The sequence below is a fragment of the Solanum tuberosum genome, unplaced genomic scaffold (assembly GCF_000226075.1).
Source record: "Solanum tuberosum cultivar DM 1-3 516 R44 unplaced genomic scaffold, SolTub_3.0 scf00208, whole genome shotgun sequence".
NCBI lineage: Eukaryota > Viridiplantae > Streptophyta > Magnoliopsida > Solanales > Solanaceae > Solanum > Solanum tuberosum.
Window position 1 is genome coordinate 692,808 of NW_006239132.1, and position 18,111 is coordinate 710,918.

Below are 18,111 nucleotides of genomic sequence, written 5' to 3' on the forward strand. Positions count from 1 at the left end.
AAAGTCCTCAAGAGTTTTAAACGTATACCCTGCTTAATGTTTGCCTAAAATCTCCACAATATGTCTAGTCGTATCAACCTCGCAATTCATTCCATTCCGGGCGTAATGTCTACGAGATGTTCCCCACGTTCATTATCACTCGCCTCCGTGACCGAATGTGAATGGGATATTAGCGCTTCGCTTGGTGTAGGGTTGTACAACAATTTCCATTATTCTTAAGATTCTTCCTCATTTTTTTGTATTTCATTCCACCATCCTACTCAACGTTGGTGGTGCTAGCATCGTTGATGTCTTTCTCATTAATCATTATCATAGTATCAGCCTTTGCTCTGCTATCACTTTGTCACTAACTTAGACTTTCACTATGCATATCGTGCAACACTTGACAACTCACTCACGAAACTTTCAAGATTTTTCAAGTTCAAGTAAGCATTTTAATTCTAAATCGCCAAGGGAATGAAGAATGACACAAAAGAATTGTTGGGTTTTAAAAGGTGTGAATGGAAAATGAAGAGTTGCGACTTTTATGAAAATTTGTAGCTTTTATGAAAGGTCGTGACCTGTCCGAAAGATTGTGACTTTTTCAAAGGGTTGTGACCTTTCCGGCAAGGTACAATAAGAACATTTTTCATACTACCCTTTGTTTTCTATAAATTGAGGGATTTCCTCTCATTTTAAAAGAACTAATTTTTTGGACTTCTTCTACTACTACTAAATCTAGTATTCTAAGTGTACTTTATTGCCATTGAGTGGTTCGCTGACATCGTGATTTTAGGTACCAATACATCGGTGAGTAAGATCATATTTCATTAACCTCGGGTACTCGAGGGGAATAATTTCCTTAAGGGACATTGTGTATTCAGTGGGCTCGATTTTCTTTCTTTGAAAAAAATATTTTGTATATTGTTTTTAATTTGTTTCTGATTCTATTTTCTCTACTAGTTTTAATTTTCTAGTTTTGAAAATACTCTTTAAACTTTGTTGTTTCTTACCAAGTTCTTCAAAGTTTTGTTTTAAGTATCTTAGGAATACAAGAGGAACAACAAGAATTGCTTAAAAAGCTTTTGTATTACTCAAGATTTGGAAGATTTGTTTTTCTTGCTTGATGAATTTACAAATGAATGTCTCTTTATTCGTACTATTAACTTAGGTGCTAATATGTAAATAATAATTATCATGCAAGTCCCTACATATTTACAAAAAAGTCTCATTTTAGAATACTCTACATGACTAGATTGTTCTTAGAACTTTTCATGTAAATCTATGAAATTTTAACGTCTTCTAAGGAAATACTCCACATATCTCAAGAATATTTCATTAAGAATTATTCTACTTATGTAAGCACTCCACATGAGAAACTTTATGTCACATGGCATTTACATAATGCTTATGTGGCGTGATGACGTGGTGGGTAATTGTACTTGACTAAATTTATCATGTAAATCCCTTAATCAAGCCGGAGCCACTCAAATCATCTAACTCAACGTTATTCAATGTTAATCTGAATTAGTCGATTTTCAATACAAGGCGCACCAAATGAGAAAATAAAAAATAAAGTTGCATAACAAACTTCATTTTCTTGAACAATTCAAAAAAGGCAATTACTAGTATATATCTTTTTGTTCATCACCTCTACCAAAAACAAAAAGAAAGCGCATACACAGAACCAGCCATGGAGAATATACAGCACAAAAATCTCTCTGTAAACGGCATAAATATGCACGTAGCTGAAATTGGTGAAGGCCCATCAACAATACTATTCCTCCATGGTTTCCCTGAACTCTGGTATACATGGCGTCACCAACTGATTTCACTTTCATCCAAAGGTTACCGCGCAATAGCTCCAGATCTACGTGGCTATGGCGATACAGATTCTCCCCCTTCTCCTTCTAGCTATACCGTTTTTCATATTGTTGGTGACCTTATTGCCCTTCTAGATGCTCTGGGTCTCGATCAGGTTATAGGCGAATCTAGAATTTAAAGTTTACAAAGTTAGTGATATGTATAGTTTGAGTAATTACATGGAAATATAGGATTTAGTGAAAGTTAGTGCACTACTTAGTTCTCGTTTAGCAATAGAAACTTGAAGTTTGAGTTTATGATGTTGTGATTTTTGATACTTGAAGTTGTGTTTGAACATGTATTTAAATGTCCTACACTGCATTCTACATGGCCCCCTACCTACTTGAAGTACGGCACCAGTATTTACAATCTTTACTTCTCTATTATATTGTTCAATATGTTCACGGATAATATTACTAATTTCGTCAGCTCGAATGGTTACCATGATTCTTTCTTTATTCTTTTTTGAAAGAAAAAAATAATACCTACCGTAGAAAGACTAATCAGTTATTTCACATAGAACATGTATGACTACTCGTTCAATTTTATACGGGTTTAAGTGTCTACTTGTGTGATTCCAAAGTCGGTGGACATAGAGGTCACTTCAGACCAAGTTAAATGACATATTTATGTACCATGCCTAAAAATAAAGTTCCCCTTTAGTAGAGCTCTGCATATCTACATGTATAGTATAGTTCGAGTAATTACAGGACAATCTAGGATTTTACATACTGTGGTGCACAAGTCAACTAAATATATATGGACAGTGGATACATCAACGAATGGATATACTGTATAGATAATTTTGTATTTTTTGTTTTAACTTTTTTGTGTATCTAAGTTAGGAAGTTAACCTGTTATAGTAGGTTAGCCAGCATTTTTTCTAGGTTATTAATTGATGTTAATTTTTTGCTTATCACTCTGAAAAAAATGTGTATTCCATTTCTTTGATGCATACAAACTTTTTCACAGATTCTGCTTTCACATTTGCTTGAGCGTCAAATACCCTGGAGATAATTCATCTTCAAATATGATTCTCTCTATTTGCCACCTAAAGTGAGTGTTTTGTGGCGTTGAACGAATGATTGTACAGGAAGGAACTAGATAGATTAGAGAGAGAAAAAAGATGATAATGATAAATTATTAAAGTAAGGGTATAAGCAGGGCTTTCTAGCGGGATGGCTTTTCTAGATGTTCCAGATTTAAGCCTCCAACTCTATGTTATAGCCTTCACGAGTCACATAGGCACTCCTACCAAGTAGAATAGTCATGATATTTCCATCAAGATCGAACTCTAAGAGGATATTATGTTGAACGAGTCGCATCGACTTGACTGGCATGATAGATGGATTGGTAGTTTGTGTTATTTTCAGTTAGGACCTTGTCTCCTTTTCATTATCTTCCACTCTCTTTGTAATTTACCCGTAATTATGTTAATAAGTGACCTGATTGTATAACGACTAGTGCATAGTTGGAGTTCGAAACAGTGGATGCACATGCATTTTTTACTTAAATATTTTATTTGCCTCTATGAATTAGGTGTTCCTTGTTGGACATGATTGGGGTGCTGTTATAGCTTGGCATGTATGCCTTTTGCGACCTGATAGGATCAAAGCACTGGTTAATATGAGCGTTGTCTTCCACCCCAGGAACCCCAAGAGAAAGCCTATTGAATCTATGCGTGCTGTCCTCGGGGATGATTACTATATTTGCAGATTTCAGGTTTCTTCCAGCATCCTTCTCTCCTTTGTTTTTCTTTTATCAACTGTTACATTATTTTCCTTTAACTCCATTAATTTCAGCTTGGATAAAGGAGGGGATGTTAAGTTGAACGGAGACTAGAAATAGTCTAATAGAGGAAAATATATGTAGCTGATTCACATAGGGGACCTCAATTAAAAATTGTCTGAAAAAGCTTAAGCTAGTGTTTTTGACCATAAATTTTGGGAGTAGTTTTTTAAAAAGTATCTTTAAATATCTGACCATGAAATTTATCAGATTTCGAAAATCTGATCTTCAAATATTTTCAAGTTTCTTTGGGATTTTGGGACTTCCACTTACAAAACTTTAAAAAAAAATTCAAGTAATATGCATGTCCAAATATAACTTCAATTTTCAAAAAACCACAACTTCGAAAACTCAATTTTTCAAGTTTCAACTTCAAAATCCATGGCCAAAACGGGAGCTAAGGATTCATATAGCTGCCTGCAACTAATTACGGATTGAAGAGATTTTTTTATGATCTTCCTTACTGCATGCACTTACGGATAAAGTCAGGATTTTGGTGATATCATTGCTTCCAATTATTTTGTGTCAAATAACTTTTGTGGAAATTCAGTGTTTGAATTGTATTGAGTGATCATATAGGTTCTGCTATTCTGGGACTTCAAATATGTGATATCTGGCATAAGGTTTCTGAATTGTTTTTTTTTTTTTTATAACTGAGAAATCCGTCTGTGACCCGCCCTTTGTACCAATCACAGCCATAAGGTTTCTGAATTGTTTTTTTTTTTTTTATAACTGAGAAATCCGTCTGTGACCCGCCCTTTGTACCAATCACAGCCATAAGGTTTCTGAATTTGCTGTCTGCTTTCCGTTTCAATATACTCATTCTTTTGCCTTTTTGTAAGCTATGTTATTACTCCTTTTGTTTCAATTTGTTTGTATAGTTTTGACTTGACATGAAGTTTAAGAAAGTAAGGAAGACTTTTAAATTTTGTGGTCTTAAACTAAAGATATTAGAATGTACCAAAATGCTCTTTAATCTTGTGGTGTTAAACATGCCATTTGGAAAATTGGAATTAAAGAGTTGCCAAGAAGGAAGGAAGCATTGTTTTTTAAACGAACTAAAAAGGAAAGTAAGTAGTTTTTTTTACCTGGATAGCTCTATATGAGGCATGTCTCACCCAAGACAACATAAAGAAAAGAAAAATCCAATTCCCAAACAGATGCTATATGTGCAAAAAAGAGGCTGAAACCCCAGACGCGTTCTTCTTCATTGTGAGGTGGCCTCAGAATTATGGAACATGTTTTTTTGTCTCTCTGGCATCAATTGGACCACACCCCTCACTGTTAAGGATGCATATGAGAGTTGGAGTCTATGGAAAGTTGACAAAGCCATCAAGAAGATCTGGATTATGATACCTGCTTGTATTTTTTGGTGTATTTGGTTAGAGAGGAACAAGAGATGTTTTGATGGAGAGTCTAACTGCTTTAGGCATTTTGAAGACTAGGTGCACTGAAAATTTGTTTAGTTGGACCAACTTGTATCCTGCTGTTTATGCAGAACAACTTCAGGATTTTACTAACTCATTAGCTTTGGCTTAGATAGTTTGTATAGTTAGCCAGAGATTTTTTTGTAAGCCCAAATGCCATATCTTGTAAATTTTGCATCTTCCTGATGCTGTTATTAATACCACTTATCTTATCAAAAAAAAAAAAAGGAAAGTAAGAGTCCATGCTTATGATTATTTGTCCAGAAGTAGCTGTTGATGCAATTTTCCACTGCACTGTGCACAAAATTTAAGCATTGTGCTGGTCAAGACGTAAAAGACACTCATCTTACTCTGTTTCTTGAATTGTAACTTAGGATCCACACCATGATAAAATACTACCCTCATGACTAAACCGTGTCCCTTAGATTTGATAAAAGTACTCACTAGTGTCCCAGTTTTCACCATTCAGCTTTGTTCTAAACATTTGTTAAATATTTTTTCAATTACTATCCTATCGTGATTTTGATTGCTTAATCCAAGTAAATTATTTTCTTTTTTTGTATGCTTATATAGGAAACTGAGAAGAACAGAAACTTTTTTCACTTGTATTTGTGTAAAAAGAACATCCTATTTGCATAGGTAGTTCGCAAATTCTTTGGGAAGCTCAGTGTCAGGAACTTATACTTCTTTGGCACCATCTTGTTATATAGAATTTTTATGACTTTTTGATTTGTCATTTGAAGAAAAGGCTCTTATGTTAAAGTTAAATCATAAAAACAAAAGAAAAACCTAGCTGTTACAAATTTGATGAATTCCAGTGGTTTTCATGTGCTATTGAGATTTCTTCCTTATTGCTGAAGACGTTATTTAATCATCGCTGCTGAAAACACCCTTTCAAATGTGTTGTTTCTTAGGAATATGGAGAGGCAGAAGAGGAGTTTGCTCGTGTTGATACCGCAAGACTAATCGCGAAATTTTTAACATCACGCAATCCAGCTCCCCTTCGTGTGCCTAAAGAGAAAGGATTTGGGGGTTCACCTCATACTCCCATTACATTGCCATCTTGGTTGTCAGAAGAGGATGTCAACTACTATGCCAACAAGTTCAGACAGTCAGGTTTTACTGGTGGATTAAACTACTATCGAGCTATGGACCTGTGAGTTGCCTAATCATTTTCTTCACCAAATGACTTATTTGTTCAAGAACTCCTAAATTTTATTTTTTGCTCAAATTTTTTGTGGTATTGTTTCTAAATAAGAACTATGAATTGTTCAGGGTAAAATGTATTAAGTGAGAACTAATCCTCGTCCTCTTGGTAAATAACTCAACTTTTAACCAAGTGCAGCATTTAACCTTTTTGTAGCATGAGTGTCAGCAGACAATAGCAGACAATATTATGCTGATTTTAGAAAATATATACATTAAATACCTAGTTTTATGGAGAGATCACGGGTTCACGTGCCCCATATTTTAGCCTATAAATTCACCCCGGGATATCATGGATCAACCTAATAGTTTTATGTTCTGATACCTGCTTATAAGCAAATGTTACTTTACGAGGCCGATGCAACCTAATATACTCACTTCAACTGAACCCGGACCTTCAACATGCAACATAGAGATACATGTGTATAAGAGACTAAAATTTCAAGGTATAGTACATAAATATGTCATTTAACTTGGCATCAACTCACATTTATGTCCTCCAACTTTGGGTATGCACAAGTACACTTAAACTTGTATAAAGTTGAGCAAATAGACACATGCGTCCTACATGACAATTTGCGTCCTACGTGGTATCCTACGTGTATTATGCCACATTGGACTCATGTGTTTACTTGTTCAACTTTATACAAGTCTTAAGTGTCTAAGTTGGAGGGCATCAATGTGAAATGAGGCCAAGTTAAAGGACACATTTATGTATTATACCTAGATTTCAACATATACTAATTAGTAATTACTAAATTCTGAACTCAAAATTTCAGAAGTAACAATATGTCCAGTGCCAAGAACTTCAAAAGTTCTATTTCAACAAAAAGAACTTCAAAAGTTGAATTCATCATGTTCAAATCTTGGATCTGCCTCTAGTTGCTTTGACTCTAATACTCTTAGGAGTCGTTTGGTTACGAGGATGGGATAGACAAGGATATCCCATGGGATTACTTATCTCACCCTCTATATTTTAGCTAATCCCACAGTTTTAATGGTTCCTGGACTAATTAATATCCATAACCAAACATGGGATAAAATAATCCCTCATTTTATCCTAGGATTGTTATCCTTTATCCCACCAACCAAACAACCCTGCAAGTCTTTTATGTATACAATTATATATGATGCATGTTAGCTGTTTGTGTGGCCATTTTACTATTGTTTCATTTTTAAATGTTGCAGAAACTGGGAGCTGACTGCGCCATGGACCGGTGTACAAATAAAGGTCCCTGTTAAGTTCATCATAGGAGATGTGGACCTAACTTACAATACACCTGGTGTTAAGGAATATATCCACAAAGGTGGGTTCCAAAAAATGGTGCCATTCTTGCAAGAAGTAGTTATCATGGAAGGAGTTGCACACTTCATCAACCAAGAAAGACCAGAAGAAATTAATGACCACATATATGACTTTTTTCAAAAGTTCTAAGGTGTGTCTATTTTTATCATGGATTGCTTTGTTGCTTTAAATCTTTTTTCAAGCCTTTTTATGTGTGGAATAAAGGGCACAGGGTCTATCGGAAACAGCCTCTCTACCCCAAAAGGTAGATAGGTTCGCATTCATCCTACCCTCCTCATACCCCACTTGTGAATTACACTTGATATGTTGTTACTAGAATATAAGACCAGTTTATGTATGTTAAAACTTCAAAGCTTTCACTAAAGAATTCAGTTTTTCTGAACCATTTTTAATTAGTCACTATGGACACAGAATCAGACTTGTTGGACTGGAAATCAGAACTTCTAAGAAATTAAAAGAAATGAAAATCCGAATGGGATGGTTATTCGGTCATTGAATGAACTACGATTTGTATCTAACTTGTTCTATTCAACATTCAAGTGTGCATGCTTAAGTGAGCATGTTCAGAAGAATTATGTATAATGTGTTGATTCTTGACATAAGATTGAAAAGGAAGAAGAAAAGCAAAGGGCGTTTTTTCAAAGTTGCAGCACTCGGAGTTGTAGTGGGGTGGTATGTATCCTTTCATTATTAATTAGAGGTCTCAGGTTCAAGCAATTTCGTCAAGTAACTCATTCATTTCAATTTGTATCAATCAACTACACCTCAACACCAAGCTAGCTGGGATCAAGGTAAATTCTTACAAGGTGGAATACATCGACTGCTTTTTAAACTTGTGAGTAAATTTCATTTAGACACTCGGATTATGATATATTCCGATTGAGCACCCAAACTGCCAAACACATGATAAAGTGTTCATATTAGACACTTTCGGCATAGATTTGGAAAGAACCTTTTCCTGTGTTCTCAAGTCTTATTACGTGGATAAGTTAACTAAATAAAATATGTCACCTCATTTTATACACATCAACCTCAATTGGAAGTTTGGAACAGACTTTGAGGTTTTACAGCTTATTGAGGTCATGTTTATAACAGACCACTAAAATATGGCACTCCAGTTTGTGGCAACCAATTATCTCCAAGTAAGAAGCTAGAAACTGTGAAATTAGCAGCATCAATAACATGAAAACCAGGCCAAGTGACTCTGCCACTGGTGTTAGAACCTGGCCCTGTATTATTAAACTCTGCATAATAACTCGTATTGAGTGCGAAATCCCCTGGCCATTCTCTCCATCCTAACGGATTCACAAATCCATCGATGAAACTTTGTGCGTAAATAGTCCTTGAGTACTCCTTCCAAGGCCTACCAAGGTACGTTTGCGTGCTACTGTTGCTGAATTTTAAGTCATCTGCTGGTTTTACATTGCAATTTTGAGTTGAAATTCCAGTGTTTTGATTCGGATCTGTTCTGCCTTGTGCTGTGATTGCATTGAACTGATTTTGTAAAGGGAGTTTCGGGTATATGTTGGAATTCTGGAAAACTGCAGCAGCGTTTCCAAATATGAAATCGACTGTTCCATAAATGTCACATTCTCTGTAAAATTGTCTGAGTGAATGTACATATAATGTGTCTTGGTACCCTTGGAAGCTGCAGCTATAAAATGTGGATAAATCTGCACCATTTCTAACTGCAACTGCTTGGTGATTGATTGCTCCTGCTGTGTTTTGGAATGTTATGTTAACTGCAACAAATCCTTGACCAACCACAGCTGTTGATAAAAGAAGAAACATGTTAAGAAATATGGATGTAAGTTTTCTTTGGTTCTCACCCATTGTCTAGTATGACAATACCCCTTTCGGCCCTGACTAATCTAGATATGCGCTGCGTAAAGAGCATTGAAGGAAGAAACGCTTCCTACCAGGATTCTTTTTATTCCTATGCGACTCAAATGAAAAGGTAGGGTTAAGGTTTGCATACACCCACCCTCCCTTGAGCCACTTGTGGGTATATATCGGGTTTGTTGTTATTGTTGTTTCCCTATGCCAAGTTAGACTAAGACAACTATTGTTGGACAGTGGGAGTACTATTTTTATCATGTTACTGATTAGTGCGTAATTATTATAAAGATTTTACTTTAATTACTTAATGAGTGACCTGATTGTATTAATATTTGAACTCTAAAAAATAGAATTTAAGTTATATACATTGATAATATAAAGAATTTTTACACCATCAGTTCTTTTAGTTCAATTTAACATGATACAAAGATTATTGCTTTGTTTTTAGGTTATTATATTAGCTTTGCTATAAAGAGTTGCCTACTATTATACATTACCTTTAACCTGTAGGTTTATTTATGAGCTTATGTTTGTGGTGTAAATAATATTTACATTATCAAGTTACAATCAACACTAGTTAAATGTAATTTCATAAGCGGAGTTTGGAAAAGGTAAAGTGTATGAGTGTACGTAGACCTTATCATGCTCAATATGGTAACTTGAAAAATAGAGTAATTATGGAGGTACTTTCCAAAAGTAGAAGAATTAAATGTAGTATATCCATCAACATTGTAGCTATGGTTGCCTGTAATAATAGTTTGGTTGATACCATCACCAATCATCATCACATACTTCTTGTTTTTGGCAATTGAAACATATTCCTCATACACACCAGCAGTAATATATATGAGAAAATAGCCTGTGGAACCATCTGTATTATTTGGAGCAATAGCCACAGCATTATTTATGGTACTAAAATTCACACTTCCATCTTGGCTTACAATTACAACATCACTCACCTTAACATGGTCATCATGTTCCTATGTCAAAGTTTCAAAAAGTAAAAAAATTATTAGCTAGATATTTTTTCCCCCATAGGAATGACTTAGACTTAAAATCACATCGAAGAAAGTTGTTTCGAAAAACCTAAATTTCTAACAATTAAGGGAAAAGGGTTTGAAAAATACTCCAACTTTGGTCGAAATTGTTGTTACGATACCAAACTTTATGGAAGACCTTTTATCCCCCTGCACTATTTAATAGTGTATTTTAAAGGTATATATGTGCCCATGCAGACATCATAAATATTGCATCATTATAAATAGTAATGTGTCCACGTGAGCACATATATACCTTTAAAATACACTATTAAATAGTGCAGAGGGTAAAAGGTTATTTCCAAAGTTCGGTATTGTTACAACAATTTCGATCAAAATTCAGATATATTTCAAACCTTTTTCCCTACAATTAATGTACTCTTGGGCAAAACTAGGACACAATAAAGGAAAGGATTCATACAAGTGATATCTACTAATCTTGAATAGGTTTTGGTCTTGTTACAAAACATTTTGTTTCATCACAATGTATTGTGATTATAGAGAATTGCTATAGTAACTTTAATAATGGACGGTCCGAGGTCTAAAGCATCCCATGTTAACTCTGGATTCAAAAAAGGGTTGCACCTCAAGGGTGTGATGCAAACAATCTACTCTAATGCATTTATTAGTGGCTATTCTTACAACTCGAATTCGTGACCTATAGGTTACACATAGATAACTTTATTGTTGCTCCAAGGCTCCCTTCGATGTAATAACTATAATACATTTCAAAAATTTATGATTGGTTGGGAATTCCCCCCCCCCCCCATAGCTTGGAATGTAGACCTAAGATCACATAGAAGGAAGTTATCTTTAAAGACCTAAAATTTATTACAATTAAGGCAAACTTAGCTAAAGATAAGGCACAATGAAGGAAAAAGATTCATTCCAACGATATCTACTAGTCAGGAATAAGTTTCAGTCTTATTAGAGGACTTCTAATATTATTATTAGTATTGTCATATTTATTTACGTATACTTTCACATTCATATTTATTTGACATTATGAATGACATGAATTGAGCTTAAATGGAACGAAGATTTATATAGCCGCTCTTGATATATATATATATATATATAATGTATGTGTTACTCACCAAAACTTGGTCAGCAGCAAGCTGCTGGAGCTTGCTCCTGCTAATTGTTTCAAATATAGCCCTATTTCTTTCAGACATTTTCAAAGGCAAGTGGCCATTTCTGAAAACTAACTTCTTTTGAGTAATTTTTGTTCCTTTTTTGTCCTTAGGAAACCACCCTTTTGTGAACAAGGCTAAAGAAATACTATGAAGTTTTGTGTCATTAATAAGAGGGGTTAAAATGTCATTTCTCAAACTCCAAGGATCAAAATAGGTACTATTAATTTCTTGGAGACCATCTAAACAAGTTTGTGTATTTGTCAAAATGGCACTTAACAAAGTTTGCAAATCCTCTGCTTCCAAAATTGGCAAAATCTTAGAAGTTTCATTAACAGTCTTGAATGTTGTTGAGAGATAATCTTTGTTTAAATCAGCTAAAAATAACAATCTTCGAGGGCACAAATCATGGGAATCGTTAGATTTTTCGATCGTCTAAGGTATTTTTGAACAATTGAAATGAACTTATAAATGGTAGATAAAGATTTGTGAACTGAAAATCGACCATAGTCATAGTTATTGGTAGCATTGATTTGCAGAAATTAGGAAAAGGGGTATTTTTGCAAATGATGGAAGGAGAATTATCATCATTAGCAGACGATTGAAAAAATGATAAAAACAGAAAAAATATCATAAAATGAGACATGAAGAAAATCTTAGTATTATGATAATTGCTAGACATGATATATGGATCTCTAAATTAAATGGTGAATATTGTACATGAAAGTGTACTAGTGAACTACTATATATATAACAAAGAATTTAGATTTAGAATAATTAATTAGTGTTCAATTGTTTATGTGGCAATGGAGAGTCATTCAATACGGATAATTTATTACCTTTATAATGTACATCTAAATTTTGAATCTGTGACTAATAATTAGATTTTGAACATAATAGAAAAAAATATAGTTGACTCATATGACTTGAAACTTCTTTTTCTTCCAAAACAAGGTTCATTAGGGGAAGGGATGCATCGATTTCTTATATGTGTTGATGTATAATTGCATCAAACATATATACAATATTAATATGGTATCGGAACTGGTAAAAGTCCTGATATCAAATTTCACTGTCACTTATTATCAAAAAGAATTTACACATGCTTGCTCATAAAAAAGAATCAAACATGTAGGTAAGGAGACGTGTTGAGAATATATAAATATGTGTTATTTCTAACGACTTAATTTTTTAGATGAGACATCACACACTTTAATGTACATATCGTTCACATGAACTAATAATTACAATATACTAATTAATTAAAGAAGCAATATAATTAAACTACACTATTCCTAGTTGGATTCTTGAAATACTAATAATGTGCATCACAAGACAAGAACATGAAATTTGCCTCCCTTGTTATTAGCCTAAATAAATGCCTTCAAATTTGCCTTGGAATATTAATAACTCATGATTTTGAAATGTAGAGATAAAATAAAAGACATGCTATAACAAGTTAAAATAAATTGATCGTATAAAAATAATTGCACCGTCAATACATATAAATTAAAGATATCTTTACACTTTCAATCACATGACTCGACTTATAATATAACCAAAAATTAATTTTGTTTTTCAGTCCTTGCTCGAATTGACCCATATTGTATTTAATTTGAAAGGTAGATCACTTCCCATATTTCACTTCTTCAATCCATTGACAAAGATTGTTGCTTGACAAAGTCGATTTGTTGTTATGTATGAAGTTCAAATTGTAATTATAGTACTGATTTTGATATTAGAAAGTTAAGTTATCATTATTGAAAAAAACTTAGAAAAATGGGCTTGAATGTGAAATTTGATTTTAACATATTATAACCTAATTTATAAGTGATATCGAAATTAAGTATGTATTCAATATATGAATTATCCAACAACTGCTAATTCATACTAATAAATATTGTTTAACATGATCAAATAAGTATGTAGTTTAATTGATTAATTGATCTAAAATTAAATGGACTATACATCATTGAGATGCTAATAATGTCGTAAATCTCATTGAGTACTTCTTTATATCCTTACATTTTTACCTTTTAAATATTTTGATTATGTCACTGATCAAATCTTATAACGCTAGAAATTTCTATGCACATATATAAGGTCATCGCACATTCATGAAATTTTCTTCGGGTTGTCGTTTTGGGGTCAATTATTAGGAAATGATCATATCATTTTTTTCATTTCTTTTTCTTTTTGCATATTATAAAATATTTTGACCATGAACTAGAGTTTTTTTGAACAAATTAAAGTTTTATGAGAAAATATTAGATCATCTAAAATGTTGTAAGTTATTGTAAATGTTAGGTGACAGTCTAATGTATTGTTCATAAGTTTAAGCAATATATGAGCAAATTTTAGATTCTATTAGTCTAACATTATTTGAAAAGACAATTTTTCAAGGCCTAAATTTGCACAACTTTAAAAAAAAAATTAAGGATACAATTTAAATGGTAACCTAAAACAGAAAATATTTGCATATATCAACCATTTTTGCTCTTCTTGATAAGTAATTTGCGAAGATGGGGGAGAAAATCTTGTTAGGAGCATAATCCTTGAATGGACCCTATATCACGCAATTTAAATTTAGTTGGTATTTCGATGCGGGCTTCAAGAAGGGGCTAGTCTATTGAAATTTCAAGCCCAACATATACTGGTCCCTCTATTAATGTTTGGTCAGTTCGTGTTAGTCTTGAAGCCCTATTGATTAAAAGCTAGATATAAAAATAAAAAGGGTACGTTTATCGATTTCGAAATAATTTTAAATATGAGGTGTTTGAAGTTAAAATCGAGTCATTTCTTCCTGAAATTCATGCAAAAATAGCATTTCAACTATATGTGCTTGGACTTCAGATAAATAATATGACTTAATTTAGTTATATATATGTGCTTGAAATTCAAGCAAGAATAACTTAATTGAGCCACTTATAATTAAAGTTTATACAAAAATAGATAGAACTTTCATTTAGGGCCTGTTTGAATTGGCTTTTGGCTTATGACTTATAAGCCAAAAGCCATAGTTAGGATTTCTAACTTATGGCTTTTGGCTTATTTTTGTTATTTTGGCTTTAAAATAAGTGCTTATAAGCACTTTTTAACTTTACCCAAACACTTCAAAACTGCTTAAAAGCACCTAAAATTAGTCAATCCAAACAGGCACTTAGTCATATGTGCTTGAATTTCAGTCATATAAAACTTCAAATATTTTATTTGAAGATAGACTTATAATTTTTTTTTGCATGAATACGACTTAAATAATAGTACCAAAATCAAGTATTTGTTGACTTTAGCCCCTTAGACACATGCTTTTCGCCAAAAGCTTAATATGGATCACCTTCCTTTGACTATTCTTGTGAGTTTAAGTTTATATAAATAATTTTAATTATATATAGATAATGTAATTTTCAGGGGGTTCATATGAATCCCTTAGCTCCAAGCTGGCTCCACCCTGGCTCCGATCTACCCCAAACCCCATTCGACCCAGCTACACTCCATAGTAGTTTTCTAAATTACGTACAAATGTTCCTTAGATAATATTTTCTTATTTACATTACTAATTAAATACCAAAAAAATTAATAAGAAGATTACTTATTTTTCTACGTATATTTTCCTAGCCAAATGCCAAACACACCCTTTGGTCTTCCTTGTTCCAAGTGAAAAATAGACTTGAAAAACGAACACACTAAAATACATATAGATATATGTCTAGATGAGTTATTTATATCTTAACTTTTATGAATAGATCAGATCTTATACTAATATTATACTGAAAAGGGATACAACACTTAGAATGCTTGCTCCTCTCTTAATCAAAGGTTTTGATTTGAATTTTTAGTATAAAATTTTTTTTGGTAGGAAGCGCTACCCCTGAATGGGGCTTTACCCGATATGAATTTAAAATAATCGATCGAGCTCCAATATGAATCAATATTTCTTAAATGGGACTCTACCCGATATAAATCTAAAATAGTTAGAACTCCAATCGAAAAGAAAAAAAAAACACATAGAATGCAGACGAATACATCCTTGATTTAAGGTTTTGCAGTGTCGGCAGTATGTGCAGAAATGTGATTTCAATTAGATTCCTACACATAATTCTACTGTTCTTGGCACCTAACCACCATTACTTCTTTTCGTTTATATTTTTAGATTTTCTATTCAGTAATCGATAAATATATTGAAACTCGATTAATTGATTTTTCATTTAATTTCATTTTTATGTGTTATGTTACTTCATTTTTGAGTTCTTGAACCTTTTTTCTTATCAATAATATTGACATTATTTTTGTAGTTTTCTGGTCTTCAATTTTAATTTTCACTGATATTTTTTGTGTCTCGATTATTGTATAATTACGCTATTATTCTTTCTCGCGTTTTTTTCTAATACTCTCCATTTCATATTTAATTTGTTGCTATTGCTCCCATATGTATATCCTCTTTTTCAAATTGATTGACAAGCTTTATTTAAGTTGAATATTTATCAGAAATAATCTCTTTATCTCTACGAGGTTGGGAAAAAGTATGCGTACACTCTACCCTCCCAAACTCTACTTATGGAATTACACTAAATATATATAGTGTTGTCGTTCTTGTTGTTGTACTTCTAAAAGTAGTCTAAATATAACTTATATTTTTTTTTATGACAAGGGAAACCCACAGCCACTACCCTTTGGGTGCGCACAGGGTAAAACCCCCGCTCCTATGCAATAGCTCGCAAACCACATAGGAGAGGTAACCCGCACTAGGCAAGCCTGGTGCGACGAGCTCGACCCAGAAGGCAAACCCCTTGCTTTCGCTGGCAAGGGGTTTCGAACTTGAGACCTCCAACATGGAAGTCCCAAGCCCAAACCACTGGGCCACCCCGAAGGGTCTAAAAATTGAGTCTAACTTAATCTCAAAAGCTAATCCAAGAGCGGGGATTAGAGATTACTCTTCCCATTATTGACTAAAGTGAGAATTCTTAAAAAAAAAAAAACTAGCACCAAGGGCTGAATATCTGGAGCGTGAATAATTTTAATATGGGCGTTCAACATCGTGTATTATGTAAAGAAATAAGTCTTTGGTCTAACTCAACTCCAAATACTATCATATAAAAAGGTCACCAAATCCCATAATTAACCGGTTTGAGATAGTATTTTCTACTTATTTATCAAACATCAGAAATTAGTAAAAAAAAATAAACTCACATATCCTCCACGAAAATGTTTTTTAAGAATATTTGAAGTGGAGAACATTTCCTTCGAACCTAAACGTGTACAAATATTAAATCTTAAACAAAATAGGGAAAAATGTCTGAAATATATCCGAGCTTTGATCGAAATTGTTGTAACAATACCGACCTTTGGAAATGACATTTTACCCCCTGCACTATTTAATAGTGTATTTTAAAGGTATATATGTGTCCACGTAGACATCATAAATATTACATCATTAAAAATAGTAATGTGCCCACGTGGACACATATATACCTTTAAAATACACTATTAAATAGTGCAGGGGATAAAAGATCTTCCATAAAGTTTGGTATTGTAACAGCAATTTCGGTTAAAGTTATTTTTCAGACCTTTTTCCCAACAAAATAACTCAATTCCTTTAAATTCTGACTCAATTTAGTGCATCCATTGAACAATCTCTTTAAGTGAAACTTCTTAAATTCCTATAAAAGAAGCACAACTTTACTACTCATTTCCATCACAAAGTTCCCAAAATGTATATCCAAAAAAAAAAAAACTTCACTTTTTCTTGCTCTTTCATCCATTTTCTTGCTCACATTCTTCTTTCCCCAAAAATCATTATTAGTATCCAGTACTCAACAAATTCATGTTCACAAAAACATCCAAATTGCAAATTCACATTGCCAAGACACACTTTACCCCCAACTTTGCATTTCCACTCTTTCATTAATCCCAAATCTTCACCAAAAATCAATTCCAGAAATCATTTCTTCCAATGTTAATGTCACTATGAATGAAGTCAAATCCTCTGCTGAAAATTGCTCTAACATACTTCACCATGTGTCCAAATTGGACCCTATTGAAAAAAGGGCATTAGATGATTGTATTGAACTTTTAGGTGATACTACTATTGATGAGTTACAAACAACTCTTTATGATCTTTCTACTAAAAATATTAGTAATTCACCTTTAAAGCACTATTATGATCTACAAACACTTCTTAGTGGTGCAATGACAAATCAAGATACTTGTCTTAATGGAATTTACAATAGTAAACACAATTTGAGTCAATACATTGAGAAGAACTTGCATACCATATCTCAACATGTGAGCAACTCTCTTGCCATGCTTAAGAAGTTAAAGACAGGGTCGACTCAAGGGTTAGGCCACTAATGCATCTATTTTAGACTCCCAAAATAGTGAACGATCCAAAAATAGTATATTCCTTCTGTTTCATTTTACATGACATATTTATCTATGACACATTCTTGAAGCCATAACACATTTTTTATTCTAGAAAGCTCTTTTTACCTTTAAACTTTTCGTCTTGTTCTATATCACCCAAGAGATACTTTAGG

The 18,111-nt window shown here is 33.1% G+C and overlaps 3 protein-coding genes across 3 annotated transcripts in view; 2 read left to right on the forward strand and 1 right to left on the reverse strand.

Moving 5' to 3' along the window:
- The first annotated feature begins 1,565 nt into the window (after positions 1 to 1,565).
- On the forward strand, positions 1,566 to 7,961 carry LOC102587843 (bifunctional epoxide hydrolase 2-like). The gene is made up of 4 exons (XM_006355753.2): positions 1,566 to 1,957; positions 3,382 to 3,564; positions 5,972 to 6,213; positions 7,452 to 7,961. Exons 1-4 carry the CDS (start codon positions 1,673 to 1,675, stop codon positions 7,696 to 7,698), a joined length of 957 nt encoding a protein of 318 aa, XP_006355815.1. The 5' UTR covers positions 1,566 to 1,672; the 3' UTR covers positions 7,699 to 7,961.
- A 247-nt stretch (positions 7,962 to 8,208) lies between these two features.
- LOC102600515 (probable pectinesterase/pectinesterase inhibitor 7) lies at positions 8,209 to 12,260 on the reverse strand. The gene is given in 5 exon segments (XM_006355789.2): positions 8,209 to 9,339; positions 10,101 to 10,388; positions 11,549 to 11,964; positions 11,967 to 12,092; positions 12,095 to 12,260. Coding segments are annotated over 5 exon segments (1,680 nt in total). The 3' UTR covers positions 8,209 to 8,655.
- Positions 12,261 to 17,262: 5,002 nt separating this feature from the next.
- LOC102588169 (pectinesterase-like) overlaps positions 17,263 to 18,111 on the forward strand; it is a 14,241-nt gene continuing 13,392 nt past the window's right edge. Inside the window, exon 1 of the mRNA XM_015312538.1 lies at positions 17,263 to 17,308. The gene's annotated coding sequence lies outside the window, so the exon portion shown is untranslated. The remainder of the gene's footprint in view (positions 17,309 to 18,111) is intronic.